This window comes from Falco biarmicus, chromosome 15 (assembly GCF_023638135.1).
Source record: "Falco biarmicus isolate bFalBia1 chromosome 15, bFalBia1.pri, whole genome shotgun sequence".
NCBI lineage: Eukaryota > Metazoa > Chordata > Aves > Falconiformes > Falconidae > Falco > Falco biarmicus.
In genome coordinates this window covers 2747016-2764096 of record NC_079302.1, presented here as the reverse complement: position 1 = coordinate 2764096, position 17081 = coordinate 2747016, and the positions used below count along the sequence as shown (strand labels likewise).

At 49.0% G+C, this 17081-nt stretch overlaps 1 protein-coding gene across 9 annotated transcripts in view; it reads left to right on the top strand.

Annotated features, from left to right (window-relative positions):
- Positions 1–17081, top strand: part of ZC3H18 (zinc finger CCCH-type containing 18) — a 48930-nt gene extending 31849 nt beyond the window's left edge. For 6 of the 9 annotated variants that reach the window (XM_056360749.1, XM_056360747.1, XM_056360746.1 and 3 more), the window contains 10 exons: positions 1689–1889; positions 2940–3065; positions 4642–4743; positions 6213–6356; positions 8136–8288; positions 10391–10551; positions 11164–11360; positions 12522–12618; positions 14951–15047; positions 16382–17081. In XM_056360749.1, the coding sequence (XP_056216724.1) occupies positions 1689–1889; positions 2940–3065; positions 4642–4743; positions 6213–6356; positions 8136–8288; positions 10391–10551; positions 11164–11360; positions 12522–12618; positions 14951–15047; positions 16382–16580 (1477 nt within the window). In that variant the 3' untranslated portion in view covers positions 16581–17081. The remainder of the gene's footprint in view (positions 1–1688; positions 1890–2939; positions 3066–4641; positions 4744–6212; positions 6357–8135; positions 8289–10390; positions 10552–11163; positions 11361–12521; positions 12619–14950; positions 15048–16381) is intronic. The other 3 variants (XM_056360750.1, XM_056360748.1, XM_056360745.1) reach the window with 3 other exon arrangements.

Here is a 17081-nt window from a genome sequence, read left to right as displayed (position 1 = left end):
GGAGAGGTGAATGTGGAAGGGTTTCTCCTTCCATAAAGTTCTGTATATACTGGGATAGATGCGGGACGAATTGTAAAATTGCTGTAGCTGTATCAGCAAAGATAGGGAAAGAGCAAGATACTCAACTGGATTTCAAAGTTGACAAGTTCTGGAGTCAGGGAAGAGGTGAGAGGCCACAGGAGTTTTAAGTGTGTTGAGACTGTTTTAATACTGCTAAGCAAGGAGGAGATGAGACTTCATAGTGACTGGTGAGGCCTTCAAAGGGCTGAACAGGCTGCTAGCGAAAGGCTTTAATTATCCTGTTGTCTGTTGAAAAAGTGTTGTGGCAAGAAACGCAGTCCGTAGAATTATTAGAAAACTCGGAGGTTGCTTTTTTATCTCAAAAGGTAGAGGAAGTTGCATGGGGAGTGGTTGCTTCGGTCGTGTGACTAATGGGGTGGTACAGGCTGAACCCAGCTGTGGATGATGCCTTTCCTCCCCCAAGTTCTCAGAGTGAGAGGGTTCATTATTCTGAGAAAAGGAATAAACGCGCCATCGTACTGGTAATTTGATGAGTACAACAGACTTCATAAACTTTGAAGCAAGCACGAACTTTGCCTGAAACCTAAGGTAGAAGGTTATAAGCAGGTAATCGAACAGTCAGGTGCAGGTTAGAGTAAGGATGAGGAAAAATCCCAAGTTAAATCACCCATAGATAAGAGAGGCAATAAAGTCTAGGCCTGAAGAAACTCATTCTGGAATACTTAAGGAACTCTGTGGTGCACATGCTGAAAAGTTAGTCCTGGATTATTTTCAGGAAGCTGTAGAGGAGAAGGGAAGCCCAGAGAACCGAAGAAAAAGGGGAAACACAAATGGAGCCCTTAAAAGGGAAGGGAGGAGATGGAGGGTACGTAGCCTGACCATCAGATCTTCATGGTTAACAACAGGAGAGCACATGTTTGATAGTGTTTATAAACACCTAGAGAGTAATAGTCATAAAACAGCCGTTAGGAACTGCTTTATGCTCAGCTGATGAGGTAACCATCCCCTTTGTAAGAGTTACAAGTAGATCAATGTGTCTTGGCTGTGGTGAGACTTGTGACACAGTCCCACGTGATGTTCTGATAAGGGAACTGTAGAAGTAATTCAGGCTGAATCTCTTCTCTTGGTGCCTGCTGGTTGGTTGCAGCAGTTCGCTGTGTTGAGCCGGCGTTTCAGATGCACGCTTAAAATCTGTCCTTAGTCTAGCTCTCTTTAGTTTTTTTCATTGCACTGGGAGCTGCCTACCAGGTTGGGGTTGCTCCAGCTTTAGCTACTTGGCACAGGTGTAGGAAGAACCAGGTTTCCCATACCCTTCCCTCTTAAGGTGTGCTTGTGTCTGCTCCTTGGAGGCCAAAAGGCAAAGATGAAATCAGCTGGCAGGTCACACTGCTTGGTTAGTGCAACAAAGTAGTTCATGAAACTTGCAGGTACTGCTGTTTTGATGGGCTTGCAGTCACTGATGTACAAAATGATAGGTGTTCTAACACTTCATCGCTCCAAAATGATGTTGAGTATCCTGCAGTGGAGGTTAAGAGCTAGTGCTGGTATGAAGGATGAATTTCTGAGATCTTTCCTGGCCTGTGTTTCTGTTAGTTTTACTATATTAAAAAAAAAATAATAAAAAAAAATATATATATCCCAGCTACTTATTCCTCTTTGTTTTCCAGCCGTCAGCCTGAGCCACCAAAGAAGGAGAAGGAGGCAACCACAATTACAACCGCTCAGTCAAAGAGAGCAGATGAATGGAAGGACCCTTGGCGCCGATCCAAGTCCCCCAAAAAGAAACTTGGTGTGTCTGTCTCTCCCAGCCGTGCACGTAGGCGCCGAAAAACCTCTGCTTCTTCAGCATCTGCTTCTGGCTCTTCAAGGTGAGTGAAGGCAGAGAGCGTGTCACGTCTGAGCCTTGTTAGTCATGTCACATTCCTGACACACTGTTTCTTGTCAGTGGAAGATGCTGAGATGTTTGGGAAAGCAGTTCAAGGCTTGCTGCTCAGTAACAGCTATGGACACCAGCATATAGGTAGTGAGAGGGAAGCCAAAGGGGGCACATAATTGTGGTTGCTATGAGTGATCTCTGGAAGACTTAAGAAAAGGCAGGTCCTTGGAAAAGTCACTCTTCAGGTAAATTAGACCTGGGTGCAGTCCAGGTGATTAGTAACTCACCTAGATTAAAACTGTCCTTAATAGGAGCGGAAGGAGCTGGAAGCTGTAAAAATTGGAGCCTGTTCGCTCTAGGAGTGCTGGAGGGATGAGGTGAGCCCACTCCAGGAAGAGCATGCTGATGCTGCTAGGGAAAAACTGGGGTTGTGAAGGCTTGACAGAGCCTTAGAGGGCTGCAGTGGAGCTCGAAACCAACGGGTGAAAGATAAAAACCACCTTTCAGAAAGAAGTACCCTGAATCTAGGAGAGCCGAGGCATAAGCTGGATCTATTTTCTTTAAATGCTTGAACTTGAAGCTACTGAAAAGAGGTGGGAAGAAAGTATTAGAGGAATGAGGAACATGCTGAATTGAAGATACGGATCTGTAAAGCAAAGCCCTCCTGAAGTAGATAGCTTTTCTTTCTGGGATCACTGCACCTGAGATTTTTCTGTTTTCCTCTGTGTGACCTGACCTATCAGGGCATTGTCTGGTGCAAAGGCATAAAAACTTGTGGAAGGAGTTCCCAAAAAGGGATGGCAGATCAGTAGCTAAAGGAACAGAGGCCTGTTCAAGGGTACAGAGTGGGTAGCTACAACAGGATCTTCTCTAAAAAAAGGGGGGGGGGCTGAGGAGAGGCTGTAGTCCTGACAGGTCACCGAGGAGAAGACAGGTAGCTTTTGGAGCACTGTTTGAAAACTGGGTAAGAGTGTACTGGAAACAAGACCTTGGTCTCAGAGGACTTCTCAAGAGGTGCTGAATTTTAATATTTCTCTTTCAGGTCCTCTTCTCGTTCATCCACCTATTCTGGTTCAGGTTCCTCGCGATCTCGTTCCAGATCATCTTCTTACAGCTCTTACTCTAGTCGCTCTTCAAGACACAGCTCTTTCTCAGGCAGCAGGTCCAGGTAATGGCTCCTTGGATTTGAAAGTAATGGTATACTGTTTTCCAAACACTTGCTAACAGCTGCTTTTGCTGCTGCTTAAAAGCAGATAGCCAACTGTTGAGATAAAACATTCAAACCACTTTCCTGAGCGAGGGAAATATGATAGACTGCAAGGCAGCCTGCTGGTTTGGTTGTTGAACGAAGCAGATATGTCAGCCACCCCCTCCTCTCCCCAGTGCTGGCACCCACGAGTACCGTGCTGTTGTGGCTGGGCTGTTTCCCATGCCTGTGGTAGCTGAACAGTTGTAGAAGCCTGGCTGAGATAAATGTTTCCATCATTTGCATTTTATGATTGGAAGAAGTTACTGGCATCTCTCTTCTATTGCGCTGGAAATTCTATTTAAAGAGGCAAATCACATTTCTTTATTAAAGCAGTTGTCTTGTGATAGTCCTCACACTTCAAAGTAGCAGTTCAGTGTCCCATGCTGATTAAACAGAGGCATGTTTATTACTCTGCTGCTTCCTTGCCCCTGCAGATAGTTTCCCAAGTCTGGAATATGCATAGTAGGAGAACTGGCTCCCTAGGTAGGCACCTCTTTAGAGCTGAAATCACACAGATAGCCGGAGTGGATCATGCAGTTGATGGGAGTGCACAGTGTCGCTTTTGGAGACGTGGTTCCCCCTAGGAAAGGCTCAGGTGGGAGCCGATCTCTACACAAGCACGTATGTGTTTTGTGGGGAGCAGGCTGACCTTCCCCCATCCACCTCATCTCGGGCTCAGTTCCTTGGAGGACACTGCCAGACATCGGTGACACGCTTTGACTAGCATGCCTCTTTGCTAGATTGAGGTTGAGGAGATTGAGGAACATCCCGGTGCCTAACTGTTCTTCAGAAAAAGCAAGTCACTGAGGTGTCTGGCTTTCTGAAGTACTAGGCTGCAAAACAGTCTTGGCAGTGGGGTGAATCATGAACACCAGCATCTGGTGTGCTGTGTCAGTTTGGGCAGCCCTGATGTCAGGGCTCTTGCCCTTTGGTATCTTAGCTTTGATATACTCTGCTTGATTTTTCTCCTTGTGTTCCAGAAATTGCAGGCATCCAGTTAGATGTATTTTTTGTGTCTTTCTCCCAAGTTTTTTCTTTTTCTTTTTTTCTTTTTTTCTTTTTTCTTTTTCTTGGTTTTTTTCTGCTGTTTAAAGGATAAACTGCACTAGACGTTAACAGGAACATAAAGTAGGTTGAAATAAATGCTGAACCTGCAAGTCAAAATCCTATTTACTTCCCAATAGACACATTTTCCCTAAGGAGAGAATACAGAGAGTATGGAGAAACCTCAGGTGTTGGTATGGAATACCTGAGAGTGCTTCTTTTGCAGCCGACCCTGTTGTTTTGTATTGTTTTCTACTTTTACCACTGGTCTGGTAACAGAAGTTAGTTTTGTTGAACAGAGTCCAAGTACAAAAGTAGGATAAGCTCAGACCCACAGGGACTAGTTCCTGGGGTGCAGTTGCTGGCTGAAGGAGGGAGTGATGGCTAAATGCACGGAAAGCCTTCGGCAGTGCCAGAGACGGAGCTGAGTGCTGTATCCTGTCGTTTCTAGATCGCGGTCCTTCTCATCTTCGCCATCTCCTTCTCCAACACCGTCTCCACACAAGCCGCTTGCGAAGGCTAAGGGGGAGTTACTACCGCCTGCCGGTAAAGGGTAAGGCTTCCTCTCCGCTTTGATAGCACAGTGCAGAAGAGGCTCCAAACAGTAGCCTAGTCCCCGAGTCAGACCCTTCTGACCTGGCTGACAATTTAAGGAAGACATGGAATATGCAAAATATGACCTGCGTAGAAGAGTGCTTAGCTTTGCATATTTAATTAAATGATGACATTTTTACTTATTAAATCCAAGTTAAACTGTACAAATATCCTTAAGTATTATATGTATACGTGAGTGTTTAAACACACGCATGATTTCCTGTTTAAACATTCTGTGTGTGCAGGTATGTTTATACAGGAGCTATAGGAACATTTAGTTCATTCCTCTACTGTGGCTTTAGTTAATGCACAGCCTTAGAATAAAGAAATGGTTCAGCCTCATCTACTTACAACATCGGAGGCAAATTAAAACAGCGCTATAGCTATGAAACTGTTCTTGGCAGATTATGCCAGCGCTCCTGCTCTTTTAAAATACTTGAAGTTGCTGTTTCACAAACTCGTGTAATACGTAGTAAATTATGGTTATGTTGGAGGGTGACACAACACCATAGTGATGTCACCTCTTAAGGTGACCTGCAAATAAATTACACCATGGGAATCCCCTGAGTTCTCCAGAATATGGGACAGTCCCCTTTGCCACACTCCTCGTGCCTTTATTGGCACACTTTTTTTTTTTCTTCTCAACTCTGAGGGTTCAACCCTTTAAGGACATGCTCTCCGTGTGCAGTCATGTCTTTACACCCTTCTAGTGCACATTGCAGTGCTGGTTTGGTAACACACAACACCAGCCAGCACTAGTGTGGGGATTGTTTTTGCTGCGTAATGTTGCATGCACTTAATCCTGTGTTCTGCAGGGGTTGAATGCGGATATTCTTAAGCCCAAGAGGAGGAATTAACAGTCTCTGGTTTTGTATGTAGACAGACGCCTCCTCTCCAGTTAACAGTAGGCGTGACATCAGTGCTGGGGTTGTTGAGCAGTAATGAGCTGAGCCCAGAAGTGAGCAGCTCTTTTGCACCTTGCTGATCTCTGTGATGGCGTGAAAAAGAGAATTTTTGCATGAACCATGTGCATTTGATTCTGAAGCTTGACAGGCGGATTTTAACTAGGTGTATGTCTTTTGGATAAAAATGCACAGAATCAATTGGATAAGAAATGGCGATTTCACACAGTCTACTTCACTAGTTAATTTACAAGTTGAAAGTCTCCAAAATTGGCTGTTGTTTAGTAACTTGTTTCTGAAAAGGGGACTTGCAGAATATGGATAACAGATCCCTTTGGGGGGGAGCGGGAATCCATGTTGTTTGAGAGTGTTTCAGTGAAATAGCCAAGTGCCTGTAGCTGCAGTAATCATATCTATATAATATTTAGTCAACAACAAACATGAGCGCATTTTGTTGCTTTCGAGAATGTCTGTGGCCTGTACCTACTGACTCTGATCACACACATAAAAATTTTAATTCTTGTAGTGAAAAATCTGTGAAGAAGCTAGCTGCCCTTCCAGTCCCTCAGCCGCTCACTAAAATCACAACAGCTGCACCAGAGCCAGCCAAACCAGGGGATAACCGAGAGGCAAGAAGGAAGGAACGTCAGACAAGGACTCCACCCAGGAGGTAAGAGAGCTGTGGGGTGGAGTGAGGCTTGATCTCCTGCAAGATAGACCAAATCCTGGGGTTCTGTCAGGAGCATCAGCTACAAAGGCTCTTCGATATTAAGGAGAAATACATTTCCCGGGGCAGAAAGGAGATGGGAAGAGAAGGAAGGAGTTGAGGGCAAATGCTGGTGACTTGCCACAGCCAGTGGCTCCTACCTCTGAAGGCTGGTTGGGAGATAAAGCAAGGGGAGTACATGAAATGGGTTAAAAGGCAGGGTCTGCAGCGCACAAAAAGGCATGTTTGAGAGCCACTGGTTGCGGAGGCCACGCAGCAAGGAAGCAGAGTTGCATTTAGTCCAGAGAGCAGATCTGACGTGTCGGAGGGTCAGAGCTTGTGGTGATGGGTTTGGACCCTGTGTACTCTAAACGTGTGCTGCTATGCAGGAAGTATTTTTCTGTGTGGTACCAGGAGCTGGGTCGTCAGCATCTAGCAGTACCACTGGAGGAGAGGAGGAAAAACTCTGTGACTTCTGCTGTTCCCAGTACACAGCTTGCCGGCTCGCCTGCTCTTCCTGGCTTCATCCAGTGTGACTAGTTTGAATGTTTCAAGTGACTTGTTCTGTCTGTCTGCTGGTTTTGTTGCCTTTCTTCTCCCTTTGCGTTTGAAATGAGAGGGGCTTCTGATGGTTTTCAAACAAGGAGCACTTGTCTGTATTTAAATACATTTATCAGGCTTAATCTATTGTACTGTACCTAAAAATGTTACAGGATAAACGCAGGTAACGTTGCCTGTTCTTGGAGGGACACAGTCAGCTAAGCACAGCTGAAACTCATCATGCATTCTTCTTGCGTTAGAAGTTTTGAAATAATTATGGTACCTGTGTGTCTATAGAAGCAGTAGCTCTCTGTGTAAGAAATGTATTTACTAGAAATGTCTCTTTTTATGAGCACACAGGGAGATGGAGAATGTTTTATGCCTGCAGGAAGGTGTTCTTGGATCATTGAATGATGCTTTTCGTCAATGTGTTTTGAAGACGGCTGTAATTCTGTTTTCCTTTCAGGTTTTTCAGACTCATCCCATGTCAGTTCTTAAGTTTGCGTGGGATTAAGTCTCCTGTTTCTTCACAGTAGCTAAAGAAAAGGCCTGGGCTGAGCAGTTATGTCTCCATAGTGAAAATTGATGATGACAATTTCTTTTCCCTAGAAACTCCATCAGTTCTAGTTCCCTTTTTGCTTTAACTAGTTAATAATAACCTTGGATGTCTTCAGCCACCTTCCCTTATTCTTTATTCCAGTCTTGGGGTTTGATTTGTTGTTGTTTTTCACACTTATACCCACACAAACCCCACTGCCCTACACTCTCCCTGCTGTGCAAATGACAGAACAGCTCTATTTGTGTTAGTACTGGTGTATTAGTCAGAAATGTGTATCGTTATTTTTATGGCCTGAAATACAATGTAGTCCCACTGTGTTACGCAGTTAGCAATTTTTCTTTGTAGGAAGCATTTACTCCTGCGACCAGTACAGGATTAAGGTGTTTCAGCTGATTCTTTGCCTGGCTTTCATTGGCGTTATTGAGTCTTGCAGAAGACAGCTACTGTTCAGAAAACAGGTGCTTCCTCAGGACCGGGAATGTAAGGTTGAGGAGAACATCTGAAACAATTACATTTGCAAAGCGCCAGTCCTGTATACAATACAGGACAACAGCATCATGCTCGAACCATCCCTAAACAGTTTCTTCTAACCCCGTTTCACAGCAGAGCACAGCGAGGTGAGGATGTCATTTGCTGTCTTGCAGGCGGACTATCAGCGGCAGCATCAGTGGAAGTGCCAGCAGCTACAGCGGTTCCAGTTCCCGATCTAGGTCCTTGTCTCGCTCTCTCTCCAGATCTCATTCCAGATCATCATCTGCCTCAGTCTCCCACTCCCCGTCTGGGTCCAGGAAATCCAGGTACAGCCTCGACCCTTCATAACCTTTGTTGAAGTAAGAGGAGATTATAACTATTCTTAACTGCTGTGGTTTCTTGCTGTGAACGCTCTCGCTAGCTTCAAGTATCAGAAGCTATAGATAACTAGGACATGAAACAAGATTATTTCTTTGTGTGGTGGTAAAATCCCAAGTCCTGAATCATGACAGCAGTACAACATTGGTAGTGTCCTTGTGGCTTATTCAAGGAAATAATTTGTCGTTTGTGCCAAACTGCCCATTTTTACCTAAATGATGACCAAAACATCTTACACCTAGGGTGATCTCACATCCTAATTTATTTACGAGTTAACAGTTTCAGGCTATAGAGCTTTTCTCTTCCAAACCTCTTTACTACCTCTTGTTACTGAATGTCCTTAGGGAAGATGCTTGGTCTGTTGGGAGAGGTAGGTCAGAAAATACCTAAAAGGCCCAGCTAATGATATTTCTACTTTGCTGGCAAAGTTGCCTGGCCAGTTCCTTTTGTGTTGAGCCCCAAGTGAATAGTTACATGGCTGTTTGTCTGTGGGATTTGTAAACAGCTAACTCCCTCCAGTAAAAAGTCATGAAATAAGCTTCTTTCAAGTCCTTCATTCAGATTTTTTTGCATTTATTTAGGTGCAGGAATCCCTGAAACCTCACAGGCAGCCTTGAGACACAGCGCTTCCCGTGATGCAGATTTAAAAGTAGACCTGTAGCATAAAACTAGTGGATTAAGTAGGACTTGGCTCTGACCAGCAGTAATTCACGTATCTGAACTCTATGAAACTCCAGGGTTCAACATCCGCATTATTTTACGGAAATACAAACTTGTTTACTACATGCTTGTCACATTCATCAGATCAGGTAGGGGTGATGCAAGAGGTTCAGAGAGCACTTGGGCACGCTGGCTCTGCGCTGCCCTGCGGTACAGGGCCCGAGAGGAGAAGATGGGAAAAACTGGTCCCAGGTGCTGCTTGTGTGGCACTGGGGCTGTGCTTGCAGCTTTTACGGGTGTGTGGGAAAGGAGGAAGCATAGGAAACATAATGTGTGCCCAAACCATGTCTGCTGGGACAACCTCGTAGCCAGGAGCTTTCCTGCAGAAGGAGTGTCTGGCTCATCCAGTCGCTGTTGCAGCAGTCCATGCAACCTTTCGGAACGCACCTCTGTCGGGGTGCCAGCAGGTAGTTTGCGGTTGTTCCAGGGCTAGCCTGTGCTGAAGCTGCCGCAGCCCATTCGGTCATGCAGAAGCCTGGACCTTGCTGGCAGGGCAGTTGCTGGAGCACAGAAGCCATGCGGCCCGCGGAACCTGCTGGAGAGGTTGCCTGAATATTCATGTAGTCGGTGTACGCCAGGGCCTGCATGCCGGGGGCTGCGCTGCCAGCTGGGTCCCAGCTAGCTGGGATTTTTGGAGCCGCTTCAGTGCAGCAAAGCTGCGGTGGTGGTATGCCCCTGAAGGGAAGTCTGATGCGTAGCCGTGTGTTTTTGTCTGGTACATTTCTCAGTAGGAAGTCTTCCTTAATGTAATGATTGTCTGACAATTTTAATGTTGTGAATGCATTAGAAGATAGCCATCTTATAGGCACTATTAGAAGATTGCTATCTTACGCACATCTTCCCTGTCATTATCAGTCGTGACAGGCTCAAAACAGGCAGCTGGGCTCTCCTGTACCCTGGGGAGCTGGGCAGGAGCTGTGGGCTGTAGGACTCCAGGGCTTTTAAAGCCTCCATCAATAAATGTGAGCCAAACAACAAAAACATTGCCAGGGAACCCTTGACCTGAGCCGTAACACTGACCCGTATATGATAGCGCACACCCTACTTTCACTTTTTATTTACCTGGGGAAAGTGTGACCTGTTTACATGTTGCCTTAATCCTGTTTATACATAAACGGTATTTTCTAGGCTTGCATCTAACATGTTTGGGATTTTTCATATCGTCTGTACCCAAGGACACACATAACCTTTGTCTCTTCCTGGTTATTGCCTGCCTTAGCAGCTTTCTGACATCCCAGCCACGCAGCAGAATTGAAACAAAGGTGTCTGTCTCACCGCTGCCTGGTTCTTGTTGCATTCGTGACTGTAACGGCCTGTTGGCTCTTTCCAGGTCCCTGAGCGTGAGCAGCGTTTCTTCTGTCTCTAGTGCCTCCTCCAGCAGCAGCTCTGTACGCAGCGCCGACTCTGAAGACATGTACGCGGACTTGGCCAGTCCTGTTTCCTCAGCCAGCTCCCGATCCCCAACCCCAGCGCAGCAGAAGAAAGGTAGAGGTACCTGGTTTGTTACTTTCTTTTCCAAGGGGTCCTGGGAAAAACAGGGGGGGAGCAGAGACCTGCATACAGCTTGCTTGGTGATTCTGTGAGCTTCAGGAAAATTGCTGAGCGGAGGCTGATGCTTGAGGCTGGTGTAGACTAGGGAGGCCCAGAGGCTTCACCTGAGGAGGGTGAGCCCATGGAGAAAGGGAGGCTGTGGAGCAAATAGACATTTGCGTCCTTCCATACCTGCATGTCTGGCTGTAAAGATGCCCTTTTCCTGTTTGGGAGTTCTGCCTGATTCCACCTCTCACCTTGTTCTCTTTCACATTCATGAGATGATGCTAAATCTTCTGGACAGCTCCAGTGTCATGTTGCTCTTGCTCTGTTCTTTGTAGATCGTAGCAGAGTTGGCAGCAAGAGCCTTTTGTCTTTGTTTTTTATGTTAAGTGTCCTCCCTGCAGAAATTCTGGTTTCCTGAATCTTTTAACCTTGGGGGCCACGAGCTGTGCTAACTGGTGTGGGCTTTTCCAGTCCCTGGAGCAGCATCCTCTTGCCCTGCCTTCCAAAGGGAGGGCAGGTGGAAGGAATCGCTCGCAAGTCACTACCTGTGCTCTCTGGTTTCAACAGGAAAGTCAAAAAAAGAAGACAGTGCTAAAGAAGAGAAGCGGAAACGGGATGTGCCTGCTCAGCTCTTGAAATCAGCCAAGCCTACCCAGGGGAGCAAATCGCAGCAGCTCCTCCAGACCCAGCAGCCGTCAGCCCCCCAGTCGCAGCAGGGGGGCTTCAGCGCTCACAAAGAGATCAAACTGACGCTCTTGAATAAGGTGAGAAGTGGGAGGGGTGCGATTCCCTCCACCCAGGGAATTCAGGGAGTGGATAGGATGGATCCTGGGGCTTGGGGTTGGCGGAAGGGGACCTCCAGGCTCCGTGCTGTCGGGATGAGCTCAGCTGGGTAGGTCTGCAGGTGGGATTGAAGGGCGGCAGACAGAACCAGTCTTGCAGCACACACCCTGTGGTGGCTTGAGCTTGGCACTGTGTTGGCGGCTCCCCTGGGGCACATTCCTGCTGCAGCTTCAAGGGCTCTTCCCCGCGTTGTCGAGGGCTGCAGCCAGAGCACCGAGGCAAAGCCGTGCGTGGCGCAGTCCCACATGTGCTGGGGCCTTGCCCACTGAAAGCATGCTTGCCGCACGCTTCCGAGAGAGCTCGTCTCCCACTGCCCGCTCTGGAGCGAACTGCTGACAAGGCATTAACCGAGTCAGGAGGTAAAAGTGGCGATTGCCTTGCCTCTCTGGGGTGTCCGCTGCAAGCCGCACTTTCCGCAGGGAGCCTGATTTTTTTCCTCTTTACGATTGAGCCAGATTCCCCGGGTTGGTGCCTTTGGCTGAGATTGCAGTCCAGGTCATGTGGGAGAGTTTGGCCTCATGGGGTTTTGTGCCAGAGCAGGGTGTTGGCCCCAGTCACGTGGGTACGTTCCTGGTTTTGAAGCATTAATGTGTTTTTTTTCTGACAGTCCAAATTCCCCAGTGCAGTCTGAGGCTGCAGTTTTCCCTACTTCCCTGTGCTATGACGTGAGGCGCCTTTATCGAGTCTGAAGCATGCTCCGTGGGGAGGGGTGTGCAGTTACACATAACTACCAGCTGGCATGGTCAGATCCTGGAAGAAGGCACGGCTCCAGATGCCTCCTTGACATTTGCTATCCTTGGTGCTGCTGAAGAAAACTCTACAAAATGCCGCTGTTTTCTTGTTTCTGACAATTTTGAAAAGAGCGTACCATTAGTCCTGGTGCCAGAGGATGGGTGGTAGGGGAATTGCATAGTGCCAGTGATGGCTGAGACTGGTGTACACAAGGGAGTTTAACAGGAGATGCACTTGCATGAGCCAGCCAGCGCATCGCGGGCACCCATCACAGCAAAAATCTCTGCCTGCTTCCCTCCCCAGAAGGAAGTGGCTGTTCAGATCCATTGTCTGTTTTAATTCCGTTTTAGGCAGCTGACAAAGGAAGCAGGAAGAGATACGAGCCAGCAGACAAAGACAGGCCGACCTCTCCTCCAGCCAAACGGGCGAACCTGTCACCTGACAGAGGTGAGACATCAGCCATCCCAGGGACTCCTGGCCTGGCTGGGTTCCTGCTCTGCTGCTCGAGGCAGTGCTCGAGCAACAAATGTCCTGTGAAAGTCTCTGCTGCAAGAGTCCACTCACTGGAGAGGTTAATTGCAGGCATGTGTCCTTCCAAAACCTCAGAGCGTGCAATTGCCACCAGATAACGCAGGCGTATTAGCTGGCCTGCTGCAAAAACATGGTTGAGGTGAGACACTCGGGTTTGTGAAGTAAGCGAGGTGAGGTCAACCCTGGGCAGGCCAAACCCGGCCTTGCCTAGCTGTCTTGTGGTGCACATTGCGAGTACCTTGGCTCCACTATGTCTGTGTAAGTCTACTGTAAAGAAAAAAAGAAAAAGAAGGAAAAAAAAAAAAAAAAAAAGCACCCTAGCTTTGGAGATGGCACGCTCATCTCCATGCTGTAGGTACGATCCATCCTACAGCAGCCACCTCTTCTCTAGTAATGTTGTTGGAGGTGGCTGTGGAAGTCACAGGGTTTCCCCATGCTGTATCCTGAAGCCTCCTCTGCCTTCTATTTCAGTGCATCCCAAAGGATCTTAGTCCTCCTGACAGACAGGATTGTGGCAGTGCTTGGAAAGGGAGCCCGGGCTGCCGAGGCTCTGGGATGGATGCAGTAATTGGCTAGGTCACCCATCCTGCGAGATGAGACGATTTCCCCACTTGTGTGTGACACAATCTGATCTGCCCTTTATGTTTAGAAAGACACGGGCTTTCCAGGTGTTCTCCTGCGTCTGAACCCTCAGCAGCAGGCTTAGCACCTGGGAAAATCGAGCTAGCCAGCCGCACTGAGAGGGACCTCAGCGCCACGCTCCAGCCTTTGCTGTCGCCACTGAAAAACAAAGCGGGGGGAGTAGTCGGCCAGAGCTGCGTGGTTTTGACGTACAAGCCAGCATTGACACGTGATGTTGTTTTCCCTGTTGTCTCGGCTGTAGGTGTATCTTGTTGACTCTGGGTGCCAGCCAGAAAAAATTTCTGTGCTAATAGCTTGGTTGCATTTGACTCCTGCAAAGGCAGCATGGAAGGGACTGGGTGAGGTTGGAGTTCACTGGGATCTAGTTCACAACTACTGCTGAGCTGCAGACAAGTGAATGGGCCGACCTAGCAAACTGTGCTGATTTTATAGATACATAGATGCAGATGCAATTATATACTTTATTTGTTGTCTATACATTATAAAGCACTTTTAAGCAGTAGCAAATGGGGCACAAGCCCTGAAGGCAACTCCGCCTCACCTCCCAGTGGCAAGTGTACCCCTGACTGAATTGGGACTGAGCGAGAGGCACCCTCCAGCGTGCAGCTTGTGCTTCAGTGTCCCAGCACAAAGCTGGTCGGTGTTTGTGCCACAAGTCTCACGTCCCTGTTCTGTAACCTTGCTGTGATCAGATCTGCAGCGTATGCAGCCTCGGCTTTCTCATGGTGTCAGTCCTCAGGAGCAGAGGGCTGTCCCGACACATACAGGCGGCTGCTGCTACGAGGAACTGAGCACCTTTACTGTCTGGAGTGCTGCTGAAAGTGAGGTCAGCAGGCTCTAGCATCACCGACCTGGTGCAGTATAGCAGGGCGTGTTGCTCTGCTCATCCCCAGGGCTCACAGAGAGCCCTGCAAGCATGCCGGCTGCTCTCTGTGTGCTGGGATAGCGGCAGCTGGGAAACCCAGCAAAGCTGGATAATGCTGCTGCAGGACCCCAGTGGCCTTCCCACCACCAGCAAGTCCCCACAGCAGGCCTGTTTGAGCAGGGCATGACAGTTCGGTCTGTGCTGAACAAACATGGGGGTGATGCCACCTGTGGATTGGCCCCAGCCAGCTCCAAAAGCGGCAGAGCTGCACTCGCCCAGCACTCTTAAAGCCAAAACACCCTGTTACCTGGCCAGCACGGAGCCAGCTCGGATGCCGCGCAAACCAGATGATCTGCCAAGGGATAATGGAGCACGAGCTCGTCTGTGAGGGCCAGCCCTGCCCTGCAGGTTTGCGAGCAAAGCAGGGCCTGAAAGCGCAGTGGAGGAGCCTTGTTCCAGCAGCCCGAGGGTGAGGGACGGGACGGTGCGGCTCCCCACGGGTGATGGTTTGTACAGCTGACCATGGGGCACAGCCATGGCTAGCTTTTCTGCTCCCCCCGAAGATGGGATGCACAGCAGTAGGTTCCTTTTCTGGCTGCTGTCGGACTTGGTCTTTTGTTGGCATGGTCTGGTCTGTCTGCGGAGAGTGTCCATGCGCTTGCTGAAACGGTACGCTGAGCAAGGTAGCGACCTGTACCTCGGCAGTGCAGGAGAACATCTCACCTTTTCTTCTCCTGATAGGTTCTCGTGACAGGAAGGCAACTGGGAGACTCTCTTCACCCAAGCAAGAGCGACAGAGAGGTCAGAACACGAAACCTTCTCCAGCGCAGACAGACAGGTCAGTGCCTGCTTGTTCTCATGGGTCTCTTGTGAGGCCCAGCCTGGCCCACACTTCTCCAGCGGTTCAGTCCCTCCTCTTGGGGCAGCTCTGAGGCACTCTGGCCGTAGTTTCCAGTTGCCATGGAGGCACAGCAAGAGGAAGGACGCGAAGCTCCTTGGGCAGGAGCCAAAGGTGCTCAGGGGTTCATGCGGAAGCCACCGGCTAAGCCATTCCAGCTCAGAAACGAGCTGGAGCCTGGGGGTTTTCTTGAGGTCAGTCCCAGCAAGAGGAGCCAACTGGGTTAGGTGCAAGCTCAGTCACGCCAGTGCCTCTGCCTCTCGCTGGCGCTGCGTAGTGCCAGTGAGAAAGAAAGTACAATCCCTTCGCTCTGCTGCCGAGCTCCTTGTGGCACCTGGTTCAGGTGTGTGATTCCCCTGCTTGGATAGCCCAGCATATCCTCAGCTGCTCACTTTGCTGCTGTGAGACGTTAAAATGTGGCCGCTGAACAGTGACTAGCTCCTTTCCATCCCCTCTGGTGACAGGTGACCAGCTGATGTCCAATTTCTTGGCAGCCTGTACCCACTGTTGTGCTGGGAACATCCCATTGCAGAACTGGATGTGTAGCTCCAGGGGCCTTGGGCTGTGCTCCACTCGGAGCCCTTTGGCTGAAGGACTGTGGAACACCTTCCGCAGCACACCTAAAGCTTCCTCTGTCCTCCTTGCCCACAGCCCGCCAGCGCTGCTCTGCATTTCTCGAGTGTCATCTCTGCGAGGATCTCTGTGAGCAAACGGGCACAGCCCTGTCCAGCACCCCTGTGTTCCGTGGCCAGCAGGACTTGTGTCATCCCCTCTGTCCAGCCTGGGGCACGAGTGAACCTCAATTTCTGTGTATCAGAATATTCCCAAACCAAAACCTAGCCCTGGCTGCCACAGCCCTGTCCTTCAGGCCCTGAGGTCCTATTTTCTAGCAGAAGAGGAACCTCAGCTTTCCAGACCGGTGGTGGTGGCTGCGCCCTTGGTTCTTGACCCTCTTCTGCCTGCTGCTGTTTGAGTTGACAGTGTCGTGTGGTGGGTTTGACGTGCCCTGTGCCCAGGCAGGAGGCGATTAAGGACTCACTAAGTTTCTCTAGGGCAGCCAAATGGATTTGCTCCCCCTGGAGCAGCTGATTTTTATTATTTTTTTTTTACTGTTTCAGCCAGTTTTCCAACCCAAGGCCTCGTGTCTCATTCTTCCACTGGCCCTTCGAGCGATTCTTCCTTACTGGAGCAGACGCCAATGGGGTTTGTTTCCAGCGTGGCGTGCTGCCGGTGAGCACCGTCTGACCACCTTCTCCTCTCTCTCTCCCTGCCAGGAAACGCCAGCTCTCCCCGCAGTCCAAGAGCTCCAGCAAAGTCACGAGCGTACCAGGCAAAGCGTCTGAGCCGGGCCCCACGGGTGCCAAGGCAGGCAAGTCCAGCACCCTGTCACGACGGGAGGAGCTCCTGAAGCAGCTCAAGGCGGTGGAAGATGCCATCGCTCGCAAGCGGGCCAAAATCCCGGGGAAAGTATAGTGGGCCGTGCGCGGAGCGCCGCTCTGCCCCTTAGTGACTGTTCATGTTTTTATAAATAGTGTAAAAGCGGCCACTTTGGGATTTTGCAGTTCTGTCTTATTTTGGCTGCGATTCTTTTTTAAAAAAAAAAACCACACAAAAAAAAAAATACTGAAGTTTTGTCACCTGAGACACCCGTGACGACTCGCTCCGGCTCCTGAAGGGCGAGCGGGGCCAGCCCCTGGCTCTGCCGGTGCCGGTTCCATGTAAATTATGCACAGAGGACTCCAGCCCCATCGGATGCTCTCACTATTCCTCTCTTTCTCTCTGCCCTCTCCTCTTTGCTAGCCTTGAGTTGTATTCTCCTAGTTAGCCCTGCTGTGTGTTGAGTGTCTTCAGCAATGCAGTTCTATATACTGTGTAATGAGAGAGCCGAAAACTGCTGTGAACTGCTGGCAACATCACCTTCTCCCCCTGCCCTCCCACCCCAGGAACAAAAATATATATATATTCTTGACTAAA